At 39.1% G+C, this 21,698-nt stretch overlaps 1 protein-coding gene across 2 annotated transcripts in view; it reads right to left on the bottom strand.

Moving 5' to 3' along the window:
- The window catches only part of LOC107656362 (non-muscle caldesmon-like), a 59,524-nt gene that overhangs the window by 17,069 nt on the left and 20,757 nt on the right, over positions 1-21,698 (bottom strand). Inside the window, exons 2-9 of one of the 2 annotated variants that reach the window (XM_016444165.1) lie at positions 18,351-18,447; positions 7,261-7,404; positions 5,159-5,489; positions 5,035-5,070; positions 4,709-4,942; positions 3,519-3,616; positions 2,191-2,461; positions 77-217 (exon numbers count right to left, since the gene is read on the bottom strand). In XM_016444165.1, the coding sequence (XP_016299651.1) occupies positions 77-217; positions 2,191-2,461; positions 3,519-3,616; positions 4,709-4,942; positions 5,035-5,070; positions 5,159-5,489; positions 7,261-7,404; positions 18,351-18,424 (1,329 nt within the window). In that variant the 5' untranslated portion in view covers positions 18,425-18,447. The remainder of the gene's footprint in view (positions 1-76; positions 218-2,190; positions 2,462-3,518; positions 3,617-4,708; positions 4,943-5,034; positions 5,071-5,158; positions 5,490-7,260; positions 7,405-18,350; positions 18,448-21,698) is intronic. The other variant, XM_016444166.1, reaches the window with a different exon arrangement.

Below are 21,698 nucleotides of genomic sequence, written 5' to 3'. Positions count from 1 at the left end.
GCGAGAGGTGGGGAGAGAGAGAGAGAGAGAGAGAGAGAGAGAGAGAGAGAGAGAGAGAGAGAGGGTGGTGACTGACCTTCAGGGAGGATCCTCTGGGACTGACACACTTAAAGGGATTCCTGGCCTCTCCTTCCTCTGAATCCTCCACTTTTTGCCTCTTCTTGGCCGCCTCTGCTCTTCTCTTCTCGATCTCCTCCTTCATCCTCCTCTTTTCCTCCTGAAGAATAAAATAAACACACATTCATCACCTCAAACAGATAGACGGCACACACAAAACCACCACCACCAGCAGACAAACCTAGGATCTTCATGTTCTAGAAAATGTCCTTTTTGCAATAAACGAGGTTTATAATGAGACGAATGAACAACAAATTCAAGACGGTCTCTCTGCGGATGCATAACGTGAACTGGCAGCCGACACATTCCACAGCAGCTGGGAAATCATAAAGAAGCCTTTTTATTTACACCACGGATTTTGGCACGGCCCACTAGCATCAGCTCGGGGCCCTCTAATCTCTAATTAGTCCTTTTTCATTTACTGCTTCTGTTCATTAGGAACAAGGAACATATTTGCATTACAATGCTAGGAGCAGGTCTCCACGAGGAGGAACGCCTGTGTTTCTTGCCCGCTGCTGAGAAAGCCGGAGTCTGAAACTCATGTGCAGTCATGTGGAACTCACACTGGGTGCGATCACACTAATGTTAATGTAAATGATGTGGAATTCGTTTAAATTACGACGGGGGTTCAATACCGATACTGTGAGTACAACAGTTTCATAATTGACACCACAGCCACAGATTGCCGAGATAAAGAAAAAAAGATAAAAGTGAAAGTGAAGTGACATGTGGCTAAGTATGGTGACCCATACTCGGAATTGTGCTCTGCATTTAACCCATCCAAGTGCACACACCCAGTAGTGAACACACAAACCGTGAACACACCCAGAGCGCAGTGGGCAGTCATGTGCTGCGGCACCCGGGGAGCAGTTGGGGGTTCGGTGCCTTGCTCAAGGGTCTCACATCAGTCATGGTATTGAGAGAGCACTGGTTATTCACTCCCCCCACCCACAATCCCTGCCGGACCTGAGACTCGAACCCACAACCTTTGGGTTACAATTCCGATTCTCTAACCATTAGGCCACGACTGCCCACAACATCAAATATCAAATTACTCTTAAAGCTAAGCTAACAATATGATACTCTAAGCATGAATGTACACAGTACTCACAAATGCTGGGTAAAATAGTACATTCTTTCTATTAGACTGAACCATTTTTATAATTTTTTTTCAAGTAATGAGTGAAATATAGTAGTTTAAACACCAATGTTGAAAAGTTTGGAGTTGGTAAGATTTATTAGATTTAATTTATTTGATCAGCAACACAGCAACATTGTGAAATATTACAATTTAAAATCACTGTTTTCTTATTTCATATATTTTCAAATTGAATGCAAACCTGAATCAACAATCATCATTACTCCAGTCTTGAGTGTCACATCATCCTTCAGAAATCATTATAATATGCTGATTTAAAGTAACAATGTAACATCTAATATGCTGTGTTAAAGTAACATTTATTATTGATATCAATGCTGAAAACAGTTGTGTTGCTTAATATTTTTTTGTGAAAAACGTGATACTTTTTGATGAACAGAAAGTTCAAAAGAACTGCATTTATTTGAGATAAATAAATAGTTCAGATCCTGACTGAATAAAAGCATTAATTTTATTCATTCTCTTTTGAACTGTTTGTTTTCTGTTACCAAACTTGTCACAATGCACTATGAGCTTTGCCTTTTCTGTGAAGCATTCACAAGATTGCTGCCTTAAAATTTGTTACACAAAAATATGGAATAATTTACCCAATATTTCTGTATGCTATGCATTTTTTTGTGTGGAATAAAGCTACCATGGTAAATGGAGTTCTTGATTGTTTTATGGACTGAAATAAGAGCCTAATATCTTTGATTAGCCACAAAATTAAGATCAATTTACCATTTTTAAGGTTTAAATTCTCAAAGAACATCCATAAAACATCCAAGCATGGTTATATGCTATTCAAAATGTATTGTTTACAGAAGTGACCTAATTTTGCTGACAGGACCCTCATCAAGATTTTCGCTCACAGAAAAGCTACGCGAAACAAATTCCTGACCAGCAAATGACTCATTGACGTAAAGCGAACACACCTCCTCTCTGGCTTTCCTCTCGGCCTCCTCATGCTTCCTCTGCCGCTCCTCCTCTTCCAGCACCTTCCTCCTCTCCTCCCTCTTCCTCTTCAGCTCCTCCAGCTCCACCTCGGCCTCCTGCTGTTTCTGCCTCATCCTCTCGAACTCCTCGCTCTCCATCTCATCTCTTCTCCTCTTCAGTTCCTCCAGCTTTCTCTCAGCCTCCAAGCGAGCATCCTCGCCGTCTGCATCGTCTGCCTCCGGCGCCTCAGGAGAGCGCAAGCTGCCTCGGCTGTCGCACAGACAAACAAATAAACAGCGCACCCTTGGTTACTTACACAGGTTAAAAGGTCTATCAACAGCTTTACACGTCCATGTTCTTTACGTTTAAACGAAACCCAACCTATTCACATGCAGACTTAGTGAATCAGCACACCCCTGTCTAAGGTAACACAGTCTCCAGTTACAGCTGAGAACAGCCCTCAGGACACAGCAGATCAGGTGACTAGAATCAAATACTCCGTCACGCAAAGCAAATATAGCTAAACACATATAAATGACCTACTTTATCTCAACAAAGGCCAAAAACAGACAAACACAGACATGTGGAATGTGATTATATTGTCTGTATATTCATTTCAACATCCAGAACTTACACAACAGTCGACTGTTTTTTTTTTATTACAACATTCGATTAATGTTTAGATGTGACCACAGAGATTTATTTGATGAAAAAAAACAACTTTTTTTGTTAATCTAAAGGATCCATAAAAAATAAATAAATAAATAAATAAATAAATAAATATATATATACATACATACATACATACAGTGTATATATATATATATATATATATATATATGCATATATGGGTATTGGGTTTTGTGAGAATATATGGATACATGTATATTTTGGAAAAAGCGCTGTATATTTCTTTATAAAAAAAAAAAAGAGGAAAACAAAAAAAAAAGAAAAACATGGAATATAGCTTCTATATTAGACAGAGAACTATGTAAATGTGATTATGTTTTAAATATTAATTTGCTATGATCTGAAAAGACCTGATGCTAATGTGAAGACAAATGTGGAGAAATTAGGAAAATGTCGAGAAATATTAATATGATTTATGTGATCAAACTGCTACAACAAAAATAAATATATGGAAATACTAAACTAAACTAAACTAAGCTAAACTAAACTAAAAATAAAACACTTCCTAGACATTTTCATGCTGTGATTTACAGATCACAGGCTGCCAAATGTGGAATTCTGAGAACTCTAAATTGTTTGGAAAAAGAAAGCCTGGACCATCCTAACACAATCATTAATTGTTTATATGAGCACTGACCTGAAAGTCCTCTCAGCTTTCTTGTGTTTGGGAGTGCTGTCCTCGCACACTCCTCCATTGGGCTGTTTATTCTTCCTCATCACATCCTCATCTTCCATCTGCAGAAACACAATCAGAACTGAGTGATGTGTGGATGTGACATGCACATGTGTGTGTGTGTGTGTGTGAGAGAGAGAGAGACAGTGTGCTGGAAGAGTTTTGGAAGAACAAAATGTGGGTGCTGTTGGTTCACTCGCTGGATAAATGATGAAAAGAACACGTGTTGGGGTGTTTTCACACACACACTCCCCATCAACTCCCAATAGACATGCAGCAAGCAGTGAACACGGTGTGTAACCGCTGACCATTGATAACAACCTGTGTTGTTTGAATGTGAAATGCACTCTGGTGCAAACACTATACACTGTGCTCAAACTAGTGCCTGGAGTGATTTAGGATTTTGGGGAGGAAAAGTTTATAACCCCAATGAAAACAGTAAGTTTTGAATCAACTTGTGTATCCAAATCTGTTTAAGACCCCATGAAATAGCTTGACGAATGCAGTTTTCTGTTTTTGTGTTTGGCATATGTCCAACTGAAACAGGAAGTTGAAGGGTTTGCCGTTTTTAATCAAATAGCCAATAATCTTTAATTGAAGCTTAGGATTTGCTATTTGCAACTGGAGGCAGGTTGCATGAGGTGTTATTTTTATTGGCTAAAAATATCCACGCCTGTGAGAACAAAATCATATTATCAGTATTGTCTGCAAATAGAAATGCTGCTTTCCATTCAACTTGGAAAGTTCCCAACTACCCATTGCAAAAAAATGCTTGAAGTTGGACTTTCAACTTGGAAATCAAACTTGGAAGGCGGAAATCGTTGAACCTGACCTTAGCGTTCCTGTGATGCCATGAGAACATGGTGGGCACTCAGATGTACACAGTCAATGAAAAAACTCACTTTTAAGCAAATAAAATCTACCAATGACGTTTGATTTTGACTGAAAGGCAGCAAAAGACTAATTTAAATGCATATAAAAATTTACTTTGTCAAGTGCACTATGCTTTAAAGTACAAGCACATGGCTTAAATGTCAAAAAAAGCAACTTTGCATTTCATGAGGTCTTTGCAAGTGATCATTTCTGTTAATTTCTCACCCAAAATCTAAACCATCCATCCGTTTGCAGTCCTTCAAGTGCAACTAAACTCTTACCAAAGACTCGTCATTTTCTGAAACCTCATATTTCTCAAAGTTTTCTGCCTCTCTCATTTCATCCACTCCATTCTCTGTCAATCCCTCTAGCTCACTCTTTTCCTCCCGTACACCTGCAGCGAGCTCTGCGGTGCCATTTTCCATCTCCAAAACAAATGCAGAATCATCTACGTCTTCATTTATAACCACCTCATGTAGTTCAGAAGAAGGCACAGCATCTCGCTCATTATTGTCCTATGAATGGAACTGCAGTCACATGCTTTGTTGTGTTAAACGAGAGAAAAAAATGCTATTTTAAAATAAAAAAACACTCATTATCACCATACCTCCTCGGGTATTTTAGATATTTCCTCAGCGGATTCCTACAGGTGAATAAAGTTAAATGCCATAAACAAACCTTGAACGCAAGTTCTTGAGGTCTAACAAAGCATAAAAAATAGAAATACACACCTGTTCTCTAAAATAAGACCTCCGTGGCTTTTCCTCCACCACCACCTCCTCTCTAGGGATGACCTCCTCCTCCTCCTCCACCTGTTTCACCTCCTCTTTAGGCTCGTAGCTCCGGCCGTGGCGCAGGCCGCCGCTGCTCTCCTCCAGGCTGTGGTGTGAGGTTTGGCTGCTCTCTAGCTCCTCCTGTCTTTCCAGCGCCTCCTTCATCCTCCTCTGCCTGCGCTCCTCTCTCTTGGCCAGGCGCTCCAGCAGGGCCTGTTCCTCATCATCCCCCTCTCCCGTCCCGCTGGAGGACACCACTGAGGTGGATACACTCTCTGTCACCGTAACACTACAAAGAAGAAGAAGATAAGATGACAAAATATATAACATCACAAATTATATCTCCGCATATATGACTAACGCTCGATTGATTTTAGCTGGCCAATGACAATATCTAGAGAAATGGTGGCTAATATAATGCCTAAATATATATAAAAAAAAAACATTTGGACACATCTAACTAAATATATACGATTATGCTTAAATGGTTGAAATTAATCTTATGCTAATGCTATTTTGGTAACGTTTTTATTTATTTATTTATCTTTATTTTAAGGTGTCCTTGTTACACGTTACATGTACTTACTATTATAATAACAATTAATTATGCGTAATTACATGTGAGTAACCCTATGCCAAACCTAAATCCTAACCCTAACCATATAATAAGTACATGTAGTTAATTAATATTACTCAGTACTTATATGTATAATTACACTGTAACAAGGACACCTTAAAATAAAGTGTGTAACCGTATTTTTTTTTGTAATAGTTTATCTTTTGATGAAAATTGTTTTATATATTTAGTCAACATTTTGTTATGTTTATTAAGTTTAGTAATTTTGAAGAAGAAAAACTATTTAACATTGTCAACATTTTCAGCTGATGATAATGTGCAAAATGACAAAAAACATCTGTTTTACTGTAGCAGGCCACACTATTATTAAAATTTTTAAATAATGTATAAATATTTCTTACTTAACATGTAAGCATGCACTATCATTCAAAAATTTGGGTTGGAAATTTATACTTTTATTCAGCAAGGATGCATCAAATTGATCAAAAGTTAAAGTAAATTCTTGTGCATTGATACAACAGATTTACGTTTCAAACAAATGCTGTTCTTTTGCAATGTTTAATCATCAAATAATCCTATAAAAATCACAGATCCCACAAAATATTTAGCAGCCCAGCTTCTTTTCAACATTGATAATAATCAGAAATGTTTCTTGAGCAGCAAATCAGCATATTTGAATGATTTCTGAAGGATCATGTGACATTGAAGACTGGAGTAATGATGCTGAAAATTCAGCTTTGCATCACAAGAATAAATTACATTTCACAATATATTCAAACATAAAACAGTTATTTTAAATCATCATAATATTTCACAATATTACTGTTTTTACTGTATTTTTGATCAAATAAATGCAGCCTTGGTGAGCATAAGAAAACTTAAAAAATCTTACAAACCTAAAAGTTTTTGAGTAGTAGTGTATAAATTGCGTATAATAACCAAACTGAAGTAGCTACAACATTAACACCAGCGCCAAATAATTAACTAATATCTGGCCATTACACAACATTACAACTCTAAAGAACGTAAATTCCTCTCTTATCCAAAGTGTCAGCAAACCTGAACATGCAAAATGATAGCGAGGAATTATGATTTAAAGTGGATCTGCACTCCTTTTTCCTTTCTCTACGACTGCATGAGCAGCATGGGCTGCCATATGCCTGCCACTGTAGGTTAATGTAGTCTGACGGCACTGCTTGGCAAACGTTTACCCTGCGTCAGCACTACGGACAATAGACGGAGCTATGTCTGCTCACACATCGAGAACAATTCTGGTCTTGTTTGACCGTCTTCTGTGTCCATTCACTGCACAAAGCCTCAGTGTCTGAACATGTCACTGTTCCGCAATGGTGACCTGTTACAGGAAGTTATTTATCAGTGCTGCCCACTAAAGCTGTGGGTTACAGAGAAAACATCAGTTAGCCTACATATCAAAGTGTCACAGTATTCCTGTCACGTAATACTCCAAAAGTATCTGTTTTACCTGTGGCTGTTGTTGAGCTCCGGGGTCTCGGGTTGGTAGGCCACATCCTCGCTGTCCTTACCACGCAGTCTCTCCTGCCGCGCTCTTCGTCTGCGCTCACGAGCGGCCTCCTCCTCATCCTCCTCATTCTGGCGATACGCCATTCTACACACAGAGACAGTTAGATATTACTCTGGTAAGAGATGTTAAGAGTTAGGCCTCATGTCACCTTGGCACACACAGTCACAGTTGCTACTGCTGTTGTTGTTGCTGTTGAGAATGAACTGGCTGTCAGCTGTGTGTGTGTGTGTGTGTGTGTGTGTGTCAGCTTTGGCAGCTGATAATAGGATTCAGACAGATAGAGATAGATATAGAATAAACTGAATATTATGTCTATCAAGCACGTTCAAATCATATTTCAACATAAAATCAGTTCTGTCATGACAACTCTTGGGGGATTGGCATGGCAATGTACATGACAATGTTAATGTATTTGGTCTTGGCGGAATAGATCTGCTACGCTGCTGCTGCTGTGGCAGAGCAAGTACCGAGACTTGCTACCGCCAATTCATCTACAACATGCTGCTGTGAGCATGTAAGAAATATTGCTGCTGCAAATATAACATATATGAAATAACCCCATATAGCATACATGAATCACCTCGTATCAAATCTATACAGGTGGAGCTGGGGAAGGTGGAGGGTTTCTGAAGCAAGCTGCAACTGCTACTGCAAGCACTAATCATATATTTGAATGTTGAGCAGCGAGCTCATTGGCTACCGATACAGGAGAGAACCAATCAGCTGTGCCATGTGATAATGATGTCATTAGGTCAGATTGAGTTAGACATATCGGACTGCGCCATCTAGAGTTTCATGCCAGAACTCTGTATTTGTCAAAGTCACAATGCAAAAAATGGCTTATTTTTAATCATATATTTGAATGTTGAGCAGCGAGCTCATTGGCTACCGATACAGGAGAGAACCAATCAGCTGTGCCATGTGATAATGATGTCATTAGGTCAGATTGAGTTAGACATATCGGACTGCGCCATCTAGAGTTTCATGCCAGAACTCTGTATTTGTCAAAGTCACAATGCAAAAAATGGCTTATTTTTTTTAAGCAAAATATACACACTTTTCCCTTTTGATTTTAGAGTGAAAGACTTTTAATCTCGACAAAAAGCCCTTCCTCAGCTTGTGCTGTGATCAAGAATGTGTTCAGCTCTGCTAACGCCCATGGAAAACCTTAGGGAGAGTGAAATCATATAGAGAGCCGGATTCCTGCTGATTCTGTTGTTCTTTCCGTCTTTCTTGTTCTTGTCCTCTCTCCCTTTGTCCTTGTGTTAACAAACCAATCAGCCAAACTCAAGTGCATTTACACTGAAGTATAAACCATATCAAAATATTCAATTTGTTCCTCTGAGGTCAACGTAAAACAGTTTTTCATCATCATTTTCCCCAAAAAAAAAAACCTTCAATGGCATCATATGAATAGAATAATTGCAGTTTGCTGCTATCTGACATGGGAAATTCAAGGATTTCTGAACGAACTAAAAAACTAAGTCTTTTTGGACCAGGTTTTAGACCAAGCTTGGAGTATGTTTTAGACCAAGGTTAGAGTGTGTTTTTACAACACATCAAACTTTTATTTCAACAGATTAAGAAAAAAGTGATTTCTCTCAATTTAAAAATGAATAAAATCCAGAGGGAGCATTCAAAACAGCAGAGAATGCCTTCAAATCCACTTTAACATTCCAGCCCATTGAGTACGGACTCTCTGATATCCATCCAGGGAACACCGCCTATCTTGCACTGACTGTATGAGGCTTCCCTGGTTCCATAACCACAAAAATAAATCAGAAAACAAACTTACTGACTTCCTGCTGCAATAACATTCGGTAGGGTCTCTACAGTAAAGATGTTTTGAGGGCATTGCTGTAACATTCTGGCATGCCTTTGGTACCTGTAGCGATATGGGATGTAAACCAAGACATCAGGCGAACATGTTTTCCATATGAACCACATCTTTCAGCCATGTAGCATTAATTATTTTATAGCGCGTGCGGTGAGAGCTACACAGAGAGCAACACGTTTTATTGGATTCATAAAGACTGTAAAGGAAGCAGTATGGGAAATTAATTGATATGCAGTTAATGTTGCAGCTAATTTGCTCTCACAACATGCCGAGCCCATTCGGACACAATCAGGCGACGGATGTATCCAGCTGACAAATTTTTTCTTGTGGTCCAAACATCTCAGAAATGTCAGGGAAAACATTGCGCACAGGGCAAAGGCTCTCGAGAGCAATCACAGACACTCCACAAGGGTTGGGAGAGAGAAATATATGGACCCTGCCAAAGAACTGTTCTATTCCCACGCTCGGCCTTCTCTATTCCTCCACCTACTGACCCCACACTCGCCTCCAACGCCACATATCCATCCATTCCTTATATGACCACAGCAGAGGATCATCTGCTCTTATTTCTGCCTATAACCTCGTAGCTTTCTGTAACAGCATCCCTCAAACACATGCATACCCTCAAGCGGGCCTTTCTTTTACCAGCCAGAGAGAGTGTGTTTGGAATGGGCCATTCGTTGAGGATGGGTGTTACTTCCTGAGCTCTTCCTGGCCTCTCATGGGAACAGCACAGATGTGTGGCACCAAGATGGCCACCGCTCCATGGAGAAAACTACATAGAAGCAGCTAAAACTGCTAAAAAGAGAACAAGTTTTCTATTTTAATATACTTTAAAATGTCATTTATACTTGTGATGCAAAGCTGAATTTTCAGCATAATTACGCCAGTCTTCAGTGTCACATGATCCTTCAGAAATCATTCTAATATGCTGATTTGCTACTCAAGAAGCATTTCTTATTATTATAAATGTTGAAAACAGTTACTTAATATTTTGTGGAAACAACAATCCATGTTTTTCGGGATTTTCGGGATACATTTATTTGAAATAGAAATTATTATTTATGCTTTTTAATTTTGGTGTTTCCGGTCAGCATAATAAAAAGTCAAAATAAAAGAAAATAAATAAAAGACAAATATACAAAAAATATACAAAATAAAAAATTCTGGATGGAAACACCAAGATGTGCATAAAATATAAAAAGGTTCACTCTAAGAAAAGTTCAAAATAATATGGCCCAATGTACAGGGCTTTACCCATATTTTAAATTATGCCTTGTTTTAGGGTTAGCAAGTGTTAGAAAGTTCTGTACACTAAATGTATAATGATTTGGGAAAAGAATAGCAGTTTTCTACATTTTTCTATAAATTATTTTCTTACAGCGTTGCTTTAGGTGGATCATTTTTTTTTATCTGTGAATAAACTATGATGGAAACACAAATCATGTGACTTTGCCTCAAGTCAGGCGACTGAATAAGCTCAGATGATTGACTATTGCTACTAGTGGTCGACCGATATTGGTTTTTTGACAGCCGATGCCGATGCCAATATCTTGGAAAGCAGGGAGGCCGATGGCTGATATAAAGCCGATATAATTTTATTTATTTTAATTTATATTTAAGAAATTTGAAATCATTTGAAAATGGATTAAAAATAATTGTGTAAAATAAACATACTTATACTTTAGAAGACAAAGCATTTTTCACAAATAAATAAATATTTAATAAAAATCTAATTAAAAAAGGAAGTAAACACTGTAACCAACAGGGCACTCAGTATTCTGGGAAGTTTGTGTGCATTGGGAATCATATATATATATATATTTTTTTTTTTCAAATAAAGCCAAGGTAACACTCATTTTACATAGAGCACGCAATGAAAATGACATGAATATGACAGTGGGCAAATGCATAAAGCGCAGCATAATTTGAAATCACTAACTTAGTTTAAAGTTTGTCGATCGCGCATCTCCAGTGAAGCTGAACTCTCCTCCTGTCAGCATTCAATTTGCACGGACCGACCGTCACGCAGAGAACACGCGATCATGCAGGATACACATGCATACATCACAAGATCTCACAACTGGATCCGACTAATTTTGCAAGGTTTGTGAAATTAAATGTTCATTAGTCATTCAAAGATTTGTTTAATTGATATAAATGCATATTTGCTGAATGCTGACGGCAAATGAGAAAGTATTATAATGTTTGCCTTTCTATTACTAATAATATTAAAGCAATCGTTATAATACTTTTTTGTATACATTTTAGTTCCTTTGTTTAACAGTTCTATCTGATTATTAGATAGACTTCTATCTATATTAGACAGAATGACAGCGAACAAGAGGGAGAATGTGAGCGGTGTGCGCTCAGGTGCTGTCGTTCTCAGCGCCGTCAAAATAAAAGTCCCACCTCGAACACAGAGGCCAAACAGAAAAACTTGTCGGCCGATGCCGATATTTGAAAAATGCCAAATATCGGCCCGATATATTGGCGTTGGCGATATATCGGTTGATCACTAATTGTTACCTCCCAGATCTGTCTGACATGCTCGATCCCAGACAGAAAGCATCTGCCACCGATCACTGGCATTTCCATTTCTACGGCAGTTTCTCCAGAAGTGACGAATTTGTTCTTTTGAACAATGCAGCTGGAAACGCTACTTAAGTCATAAATTGCTTAAAATGCAATGTTCCAAATTTTCCAGCATAAATTAAATTCTCAGCTTGGATGGAAATGTAGCTAATGTCAAAAACATGAATTTATTCGGCAGCTGATGCTAAAATAGAACCCGTGGACTGGACAGGAATGGCAGGTTTTGGTAATCATTAGTCAGAACATTCCGTCAGCATGGTGAATGAGGACACGGAGCCAGCAGTCAAAACATTCCTGTGTGTGTATGCGGAGGATCAGTGACCCGATTTGGAGCTGGAACACATCAACCTGTCTCGGGAAAGGCCAATGCAGTCACACAGAAGTGTGTGTGTGTGTGTGTGTGTGTGTGTGTGTGTACATACATACTGCTTTAAAAACAGCACAAACCCTCTGACCCTTTAACAGTGCCAGTCATCTCAGAAGCGGCTCTGACCAGCTATTCACTAAATACAAAGCAGACCTGATCTATGATCTAGTCGTTATAGTCTCAAAGAGCCAGATGTTTGACTATCGGCAAAGTCTCATTCGCTTTGTGGCTTATTCCGACCGTGAACCGCCCACTTAAACAGGAAGGGCTCGTTTGACCTTCATGTAAAATGAATAACCACATTTCATTCTTTATGGATGATGTTTTGGGGCAGATAAATTGGAAATGGGTGATACCACAATAGACCGGCATTCAGCAAAAAGGCAGTAATTCAAATAGTGGGTCAATAGTCTCTGCAAAACAGACGGCATCAAAGAAATTAGCAGAAATTTGGGGTGTGCAAAATTTATGTCCCTTCAAAAGTAATAGATATTGGTTATGTGATAGATATAACAAGGCAGAATACATAGTTGAAGACATTTAGTTGAGTTGCTACTAAATGATTGAAAGTTTCACTGTAAACTTTGCCTTAAATGGTCAAATGGCTCAGAAATGTGCCAAACCATTGGTGTTTAATATTCGGGCTACAAAAGCATTAATAAGGTGATTATTTTGTTTTCACCTCCGATTCACTATCTCTCTAGACAGACAAAATAGTTTGGAGCTTACTGGACATTAAACATGTTGGAAATACATCAACATACATTTATGAATTTGCAAACTTATCCAAATACAGTGACTATATCCTCTTCTGAAATGCTCTTTTTTTGCAGTAACGTTTTCAAACAACATGTTGAAATTAAATAGCGATCAGCCAATCAGATTGAAGCTTGTGATTTTGAGAAATTAATTTTCTATGCAATACAGTTTTGTCTATGGGAATGATATGGAAGCCAGTTTCCCCTCACAGGATAAAAAAAGGTAATTGTGACTTTTAATCTCATAATTTTTTCCCCTGGCAATTCTGAGTTTATAGCCTACAATTCTGATTTTTTTTTTTGCAATTCTCAGAATTGCTAGAAATAAATGCAGAATTGTAGGATATAAACTTACAGTTGTGAAGAAAAAAAAGTCAGAATTGTGAGATAAAAGGTCGCAATTACCTTTTTTATTTTTATTGTCATGAAAAAAATACAGAAATTTGAGATCAACTCAGAATTTTAAAAATGTATAATTGTGTGATAAAAAATTCTGAGAGATAAACTTGATGTAAATTTGGAAAAAAGTCTGAATTGTGAGATGTAATATTTTTTCTGTTATAATTATTCTGTTTAAAATGGGCTTTCGTGCAATGCTGTGGACATTATATCTAAAGATATAAAGTTGAGCATTTTATCTAAAGTAAAAGAGTGCCACGTTTTAGATTGTCAGCAATTTACAGTAATACATACAGACAAAAGACAGAGCACACAGCCTCACTTTCTCACACGCTTTCCCTCTCCTGTCATTTTCAGCAGTTGAAATGTTGGCAAGTCTTCCAGATGAAAAAGACTGGCGCACATCAACCCATCATCGCCTGATGAAAATGCAGCTGGACTCGGATGTCAAGCTGCTCCTGCATGCATGAACTTTATCGGACTCTCGTTGTTTTTCCACGTCAGCGCCGAGCCAACATGTGCCCGCCTGTTGTCCCGCTGCTTGCACAGAGGACAGAGAGCTTCGCAAATCTCTGCCAGTAAACGCTTCTAATGCAGAGCCATTTGGCAGAGTGACAGCGCTCATCATATGTACACCGAAAACTGACTTTTGTGTCCTCCATGCATCGCGATGACGGCCGAAATGAACGGGGCCAGCGAGACAACACATGGTTTTGACTAGTTCAATTACCGGCAAAGAGTAAATATTGATTGTTACAGCATCTTTGCATAATTCCAGCAATTTAATAGAGCGATTTAATCTTTTATCACTAACTCGAGCAGGAGAAGAAGAGCGGGCCAAATTGAATCGACTCCACGAGAACATAAACACAAGATCACATCATGTCACACAGCTGAACGGGCTGCATTGGTAGCTTTCAGCCAAATGTGATACTTGGCATAGAAAACACAATTCCAGCCTTTCATACGTTTATAACATACAGCCAAAAAAAGCATTCGTTTTATGCTATGCTGTAAAATATAATGGCCCCTAATCTGTGCGTCATCGGCTTTGCGCTTTCGCCCTACGATTAGGTGAAAAATATCCCATATATCTTAAATCATGAAAAAGAAAAGCATTCCTGCTTCATGGTAACATGCTTGGAGGAAACAGGAAGACCATTGTAGGCGGGAAGCTGACACTCAAAACGAACTGTACACCATGTAACTCTTGTCTAACATCCTAGCCAATGATAATAGAAATAATTGTTGCTGAAAGACCGATTTAGAGCTGATTCATGCCATCCTATGCGCTATTGGAATGATAATAAGCTCGATTTGCATGTTCATTAGCCATTACCCATAATTCTTTTTGACAGCGGCATAAATGTTCAAGAAACAGCTGTCAGTGCCTCCAGTGTTTATGGAAGTGTCGCTTTGCCTTAAATGGTCAAGCGGTTCGCAAATTTGCCAATCCACTGATGTTTAACATTTGATACTTTAACACCAGTTTTCTGCTTTAATAGCAGACTCCATCATCACAGAAAAAGAAAAACGAGCTGAAAGTGCAAGCTTCAGACCACAAAAGCATTAAAACAGGAATTTCTTTGTTTTCACCTCTGGCTCAAAAATCAGCAGGCAATTTTTTCCCCACAATGAGAAACATTCATTTTCTCTTTAGACACAATGGGTCTGGAGCTAATTGGACAAAAGTTACAAAGTTTAAAGTTAAGAATACTGGAAACACATCAACATACAGTATATTTATGAATCTTAAACTACAGTAAATGTGTTAAAATTTGGATGCATTTTAGACAACACAGAAATAGCAATTTATAAAAGCCATGGATGTTTGAGGGCCCCGATACAATAATAACCAATAATTTGCCATCTAAATTGTTAGTAAGTGTGAACAGTGTGTAAAAATAGGGATTGGTAAGGCATTATAGCAAACACACAATCAGAAGTTTAGCAGACTACCCAGGATGTTCTGTTCTGTACATACGAAAATTAATGGGGACAGGCTCATTATTTTCACTTTTGGTGTGAAAGGGCATTTACAGTTGCCAAAAATATAACTTTTGTTTGTTTTTTTTGTTATTAAAAAACACTTAAGCAAGCCCAGCTCAGGTAAAAAAAAAAAAAAAAGCAACGCAAAAGTAACGTAATGCATTACTTTCCATAAAAATTATAAGTAGCACAATTAGTTACTTTTTTTGGCGTAATGCAATATTGTAATATATTACTTTTAAAAGTAACTTTCCCCAACACTTGTTATACACTGAAAATCTTCCCTTCCACCACTGTTCTCATATTGCATTCAGACTTCATTATATTCAAACCTCATCCGATCCCACAATACCAACACTTGCATCAAATCTGGTACAATATGCAGCATATTTGAATACTGAAGAACCGGCAACTTTTATGGTCCTTTTATGGTCCCTTTCTGGTGTTTTTTCCCCATGGTCACTGTTTGCTTGCAGTATATGGAAAAAAAGTCAACATTCTAGGTATTTTGTGTAAGAGAATCATATAGGAATATTCACAACTGCCTTCTTTAATAATATATGAATGTTCAGAATCAGAAAGAGCTTTATTGCCAGGTATTTTTACACATACAAGGAATTTGTTATGGTGACAGAAGCTTCAACAGCACAATAAAATAGAATAAGTAATAGGAAATAGCAATATACAACAAACGAAGACAAACACAATATACAAAATAGACAATAGATTGTATTTGTGTGTACAGGTGTATGTACAAATGCAAGGAATATAAATATAAAGTATGGTGTGTTAAATAAATAAATAAATAAATAAATGTATGTATAGTGTTGTATATTAGATGTTTATTGTAAAGTGAATTGCCTGAGGGAAGAAACTGTTCTTATGCCTGGCCGTTCTGGTGCTCAGTGCTCTGTAGCGCCGACCAGACGGCAACAGTTCAAAGAGGAAGTGGGCTGGGTGTGAGGGGTTCAGAATGATTTTGCCAGCCCTTTTACTCACTTTGGATGAGTGCAGTTCTTGGAGAGTGGGGAGGGTTGTACCAGTGATTCGCTCAGCAGTCCAGACTATCCGCTGTAGTCTTCTGAGGTCAGTTTTGGTAGCTGAGCTGAACCAGACAGTTATAGAAGTGCAGAGGACAGATTCAATGACTGCAGAGTAGAACTGTATCAGCAGCTCCTGTGGCAGGTTGAACTTCCTCAGCTGACGAAGGAAGTACAGCCTCTGCTGGGCCTTTTTGACAATGGAGTCTGTGTGGAACTCCCCCTTCAGGTCCTGAAAGATGGTGGTGCCCAGGAATCTGAATGACTCCACTGTTGTTATATTGCTGTCCATGATGGTGAGTTGGGGGAGTGTAGGGTGGTTTCTCCTAATGTCCACAATCATCTCTACTGTTTTGAGCGTGTTCAGCCCCAGGTTGTTATAATAGCACCAGGCAGCCAGCTCTTCAACCTCCTGTCTGTAAGCAGACTCGTCACCGTCCTGTATGAGGCTGATAAGTGTGGTGTCGTCCGCAAACTTCAGGAGCTTGACAGAGGGGTTCTTTGCAGTGCAGTCGTTGGTGTACAGGGAGAAGAGCAGTGGGGAGAAAACATATCCCTGGGGGGTGCCAGTGTTGATGGTGCAGGTGCTGGATGAGAATTTTCCCAGCCTCAATAGCTGCTGCTGCCTGTCTGTCAGGATGCTGGTGATCCACTGACAGATGGAGGTGGGCACAGAGAGCTGGGTTAATTTGGACTGGAGGAGGTTTGGGATGATAGAGTTGAAGGCCGAGCTAAAGGATCATATAGGGAGGCTGCTGGAGGTGTTAATGGATCCATGGAGAGAAGGTCGGAATGGGTGTGGGGTGGGAGACAGGGTTTTTCAAACCTGCAAGAAAACTCATTCAAATTGTTGGCCAGTTGATGATTCAACACAGTGTACTGTATATTACAGTCTCTGGCAGGACATGTAACGTGCTGTCTGAATCTTGGCAGTTCATGGGAGAGATTTGCTTTATTGAAGTCACTGAGAATGATTATAACAGAGTCCGTGTGTTGTTGTTCTGTGTCTGTGATCTGATCAGCCAGCTGTTGTAACGCTGCGTTCACATACGCTTCGGAGGAATGTAGACACTTACGAGAATGAATGAGGAAAACTCCCGCGGCGAGTAGAAAAGAATACAGTTGATGAAAAGCGCTTCTAGATTAGCACATCTTCAATGCTGTTACATCTGTTCACCACCTTTCGTTGATGTAGAAGCATGTCCCGCCGCCACGCGATTTCCCTGTTGATTCTGTGTCGCGATCCGCTCTAAACAGCTGGAAGCCCATCAGTTGTAGCACGCTGTCCGGAATGGCTTCATTCAGCCAGGTTTCCTTGAAACACAGAGCAGCAGAGTTTGAAAAGTCCTTATTTATCCGGGAGAGCAGAAGTAGTTCGTCCGTTTTGTTGGGTAGAGAGTGGAGATTCGGCAGACGGATACTAGGCAGTGCCGTTCTAAAGCCTGACGAGCATGCCGGCTCGCTTCCCACATTTGCGTTTCTTAAAGCGCTTGAACAGCGCCACTGTTCCGCCAACTACAATGTCCAGTAAAACATCAGAATAGTCAAAAAACAGTGAAATATTGGGTGGTGTGTACTGCCAAATGTTCAGCAATTCGTCCCTGGTGAAACTGATTGTAGGAATATAACTAAAAACAGAACAAACTAACAAAAAGATTAAAACAACTGTGGAGCTCCACACCGAGGTGGCCACCCGTGGTGCCTTCTTGGAGAAATATGGGAAATTTGTCACCATAACAAATTCCTTGTATTTGTAAACATACCTGGCAATAAAGGTATGATTCTGATGTTCACCAAGTCCCCAAAAAAAAAAAGAGTAGAGATGTTGAAAACACATCAACAAGCATTTTTAAATCCTGCACAAAGACTCATTTGGCCACACAGTAACGGACAATTTGCAAGCTGTCATGTTTTTGCAAGGTGAACGATCTTTACCAGCAGCGGATATGCAATGGATCTGATGATCTCTCCCCATTAACAACCCTCAGTTTACAGAGCAAAACGGCTGAAGAAGAAAGACTGAGCGTTAATGATGCCCACGTTACCTCTCGGCTTCCAGACGCATCTCCTCCCGCTTCTGTCTCCTGAGCTCCCTGCGCCGCTCGAAATCATCATCCATGCTTCGATCCTGAGAGCGTGACCCTGGAAAACAACAGAACATGTCTGTCCTTTAGTCTCACGCATGAACCTTACATAAATTCACAGAATCCCCTCTGTTACTGAATATGGTCTGGATTCCACAGCTGCTGTGAGTATTTGGTTAACCTTTACACAAAAATCACGCATTCCCATATGCAAGACATTTACAGTCGATCTTTTCTCAGCCCGACATCAAACAGATCACAAGTTTGTTTTCATAATACCACTTTAAATGGAAATTGTGAGGGAGAGAGAGGGAAGAATGAAGAAAAAAAAGAGTCAGAGAATGGGTGAGGAAAGGATGTTAGCACAGGATGTCCACTCAGTCAAGCAGAAAGACTCTGACTAAATATACTGCGGGGTACATGGCAGAGGAACTGAGCCCACCCAGGAGATACAGAGCTGTTGTCATTAATCTCAACGCTGTGATACTTCAGACGGGCCGTTTCGAGACCGCCCTACCTTCACTTCAGTGATGATAACCTCTGGAATGTTTTAGCTTTCAAAACATAGCAGAAATTTGCTCTCTCGTCTCGATAATGCTCCAACACAAAGAGTATTTCAGGCTCTTTCTCTTTCTCGCTGCAGCTGGAGCTGGAGCTACCAGAAAGGGCCAAAGCCGGCCCTCTTCCTTTCCCATTTTTTCACCCTACCTACTTTCCTCCGTTTTTCTCCCTCCCATTATGGTGCAAACTCTCAATCATGGCCGACGGGTCTGCCTCCTCCCTCTCTCCCCTTTTCCTTTCTCTCTCTCTCTCTCCTGTTCTGACACTGTCACTCTCTCTATCTTTCGCTTCCCGACTCCCAATTATTGCCCATTCCTTTCCATTCCTTTCCGGTTTTTTTTGCTCGTTCCCGCCCTCTTTTTTGTGATCATGGAGCTGTTGCTGGTTAGTTTGAATTCACTTGTAGAAAGTGTTTAAAAATGCAAATGTTTGCAGACTTCTTGCTTGATACTTGTTTGAAAGTGTAAGTTTTAAAAAAGTAGTTAGCTACACAACAAGTATCTAACAAAAGGTATCTAGCTACATCAAAGCTATTTAAAGGGGCAACATTTTATAAGCATTACAGGAAATAAGTCGAAAATACACTCTTACAAATAAAGGTTCCAAAAAGGGGTTTTCACAGCAATGCCATAGAAGAACCATTGTTGGTTCCCCAAAGAAACTTTCATTGAAAAGTTCTTAAAATAACCCTTTTTTTATTAGTGTGAAGAACATTTGAATAATCTTAAGAACCCTATTTCACTATAAAGAACATTTTGTGCAATGGAAAGTTTATTGATGTTAAAGGTTCTTCATGGAACCATTGATGCCAAAACAGAACCTTCAATTAATTAATTGGGGTTGGGTTTGGACATCCTGGAATTATAAAGACGTACTGAATATCCAAAACACACTAGCAGAACTGACATATTCTTCTATTTACTGTGCAATATGATCTTTTTTATTGCAGTCACGATATAACATAATTAAAGGCTAATGTATGTGAAAAATATAAATCATCAAAGACTTACAATCACTACAACAGAAAATCAACAAGCAAAACCGAGAGAAAAATATATATTTTATTTGAATTAAATAAGCTCAAAACAAACAAAAAAATATAAAATATATAAATAATTTGAAAATATATTTTTAAACAAAAGATGAAAGATTTTTTATTCTCACCAAGATGCTATAATTCATCTGGCACCAAAATTAAATAAATAAAAAAATCAGGAATATTAGGGTGACATCATCAAACTAGAATGGATAAATGTACATTAAATGCAAAAACATTATTACATACACACACACATATGTACAGTATATGTCACTTCATTTACATGAATGAACCAGCAAAAACACTACTTGAACGACACAATGACACAATGTTTGAATTTTTGATTATTGCCTCAGCTCACTTGGTGACAAAACCAACAACTTAGCATTTTTCTTGTGGGAAAAAAGCAACTTATTGTCGGAAAACCAACACACAGCTTAGCTACTGTCCCGCTACTGAAAAAGTTAGCAACATCACTTTTTCTTGGTTTCCTAACACTGCTTGACACACAAATATACACACACAAAATGTGCAAGAACGGAGAGAGAAAGAGGGTCTCAGACACAAGAGAACAGGAAACACTTCTCCTCCTAAACCCCTCCTCCATATTCACATAACTCTGAGAAGGACGCAGAAAGAGAGAGAGAGAGAAATGGAAAAAAACAAAAACAACAGCAGGAGAGGGGAAGCAAGGAATGTGAGCAAGAAACGGCGAGCGAGAGATCGAGCCGATCTTCCTTATCAGGCAGAACCACTACGCTCGCATTCAACAAACCGCAGGAATGCGGTCTATCTTTAGCTGGATCTTCTGTTTGCCGGAGCAAGGCTGCCCTTCATATCTGAGCCCTTGAGCAAACAGCACTGACTCAGCTCAATAAAACTGTCACAACCGTGTACGATCAACTCAAATTGAATCACGCTCTTGCAGCGATGACTACACACGCTGACCACGCTAAATATATGATTGAAATTCAGGTTGTGTTGAAAAGAGGTAACTGACAATAAGGCTGTCTTCAGAGAAAGAATGTAGAAATGAATTTGTCTCTTCCTCTTGTGGACCACCCGTGTGCCTAGATTCATGTCGCTGCACTTTTTCCCTCTCGAATGTTTCATAACGGGGGCTCTGGCTTCCCCCAGCAAGCAGGGAGACGCCTCCTGTCTAGAGAGCACGCGCTGGAATGGCTATAATAACACATTTACCTGGTAAATTACTATGTTCCTCATAAGTATGGTGCTTAACCCTTCATCAAAGCTCATCACTGCAATGACCCATGGGAATGCAGTCTTACAGCCTCTGTCTGTGATGTTCTCTAGGTCGTGAATGTACACACGGATGCCTGTGCCAAACCACGCGAACGATTCAGATTTTGTCTCTCTTTAAACTCTAGAGGGAAAAAGGAGCAGCTGATGAAGAAAACTAAAAATGATGACAGATGGAAAATGTCCTTAGTGTAGTTTACGTGGGATTTTGCTCAAATGGCTCTTGAAATTTAAGATGGTAACATGAAACCCATGCATGTAACCCATTTTACTTATGTTTTCCTGAATAAAACTGCATATTCAATGAGACAAAAAAATTTTTTTTTTGCATATTTATTCTTTGGACTTGAGTTTATCCCTAATTGACTGGATTGTGACAGGAGTGAGGTTAAAACAAAAAACAAAACAAAATAAAAGTGCTTGGTGATGTAAGCCAATATATATATATA

The sequence above is a fragment of the Sinocyclocheilus anshuiensis genome, unplaced genomic scaffold (assembly GCF_001515605.1).
Source record: "Sinocyclocheilus anshuiensis isolate Anshui unplaced genomic scaffold, SAMN03320099.WGS_v1.1 scaffold183, whole genome shotgun sequence".
NCBI classification, from domain to species: Eukaryota; Metazoa; Chordata; class Actinopteri; order Cypriniformes; family Cyprinidae; genus Sinocyclocheilus; species Sinocyclocheilus anshuiensis.
Note: the sequence above shows the minus strand (reverse complement) of the source record. Positions and strands in the feature narration are given on the sequence as shown.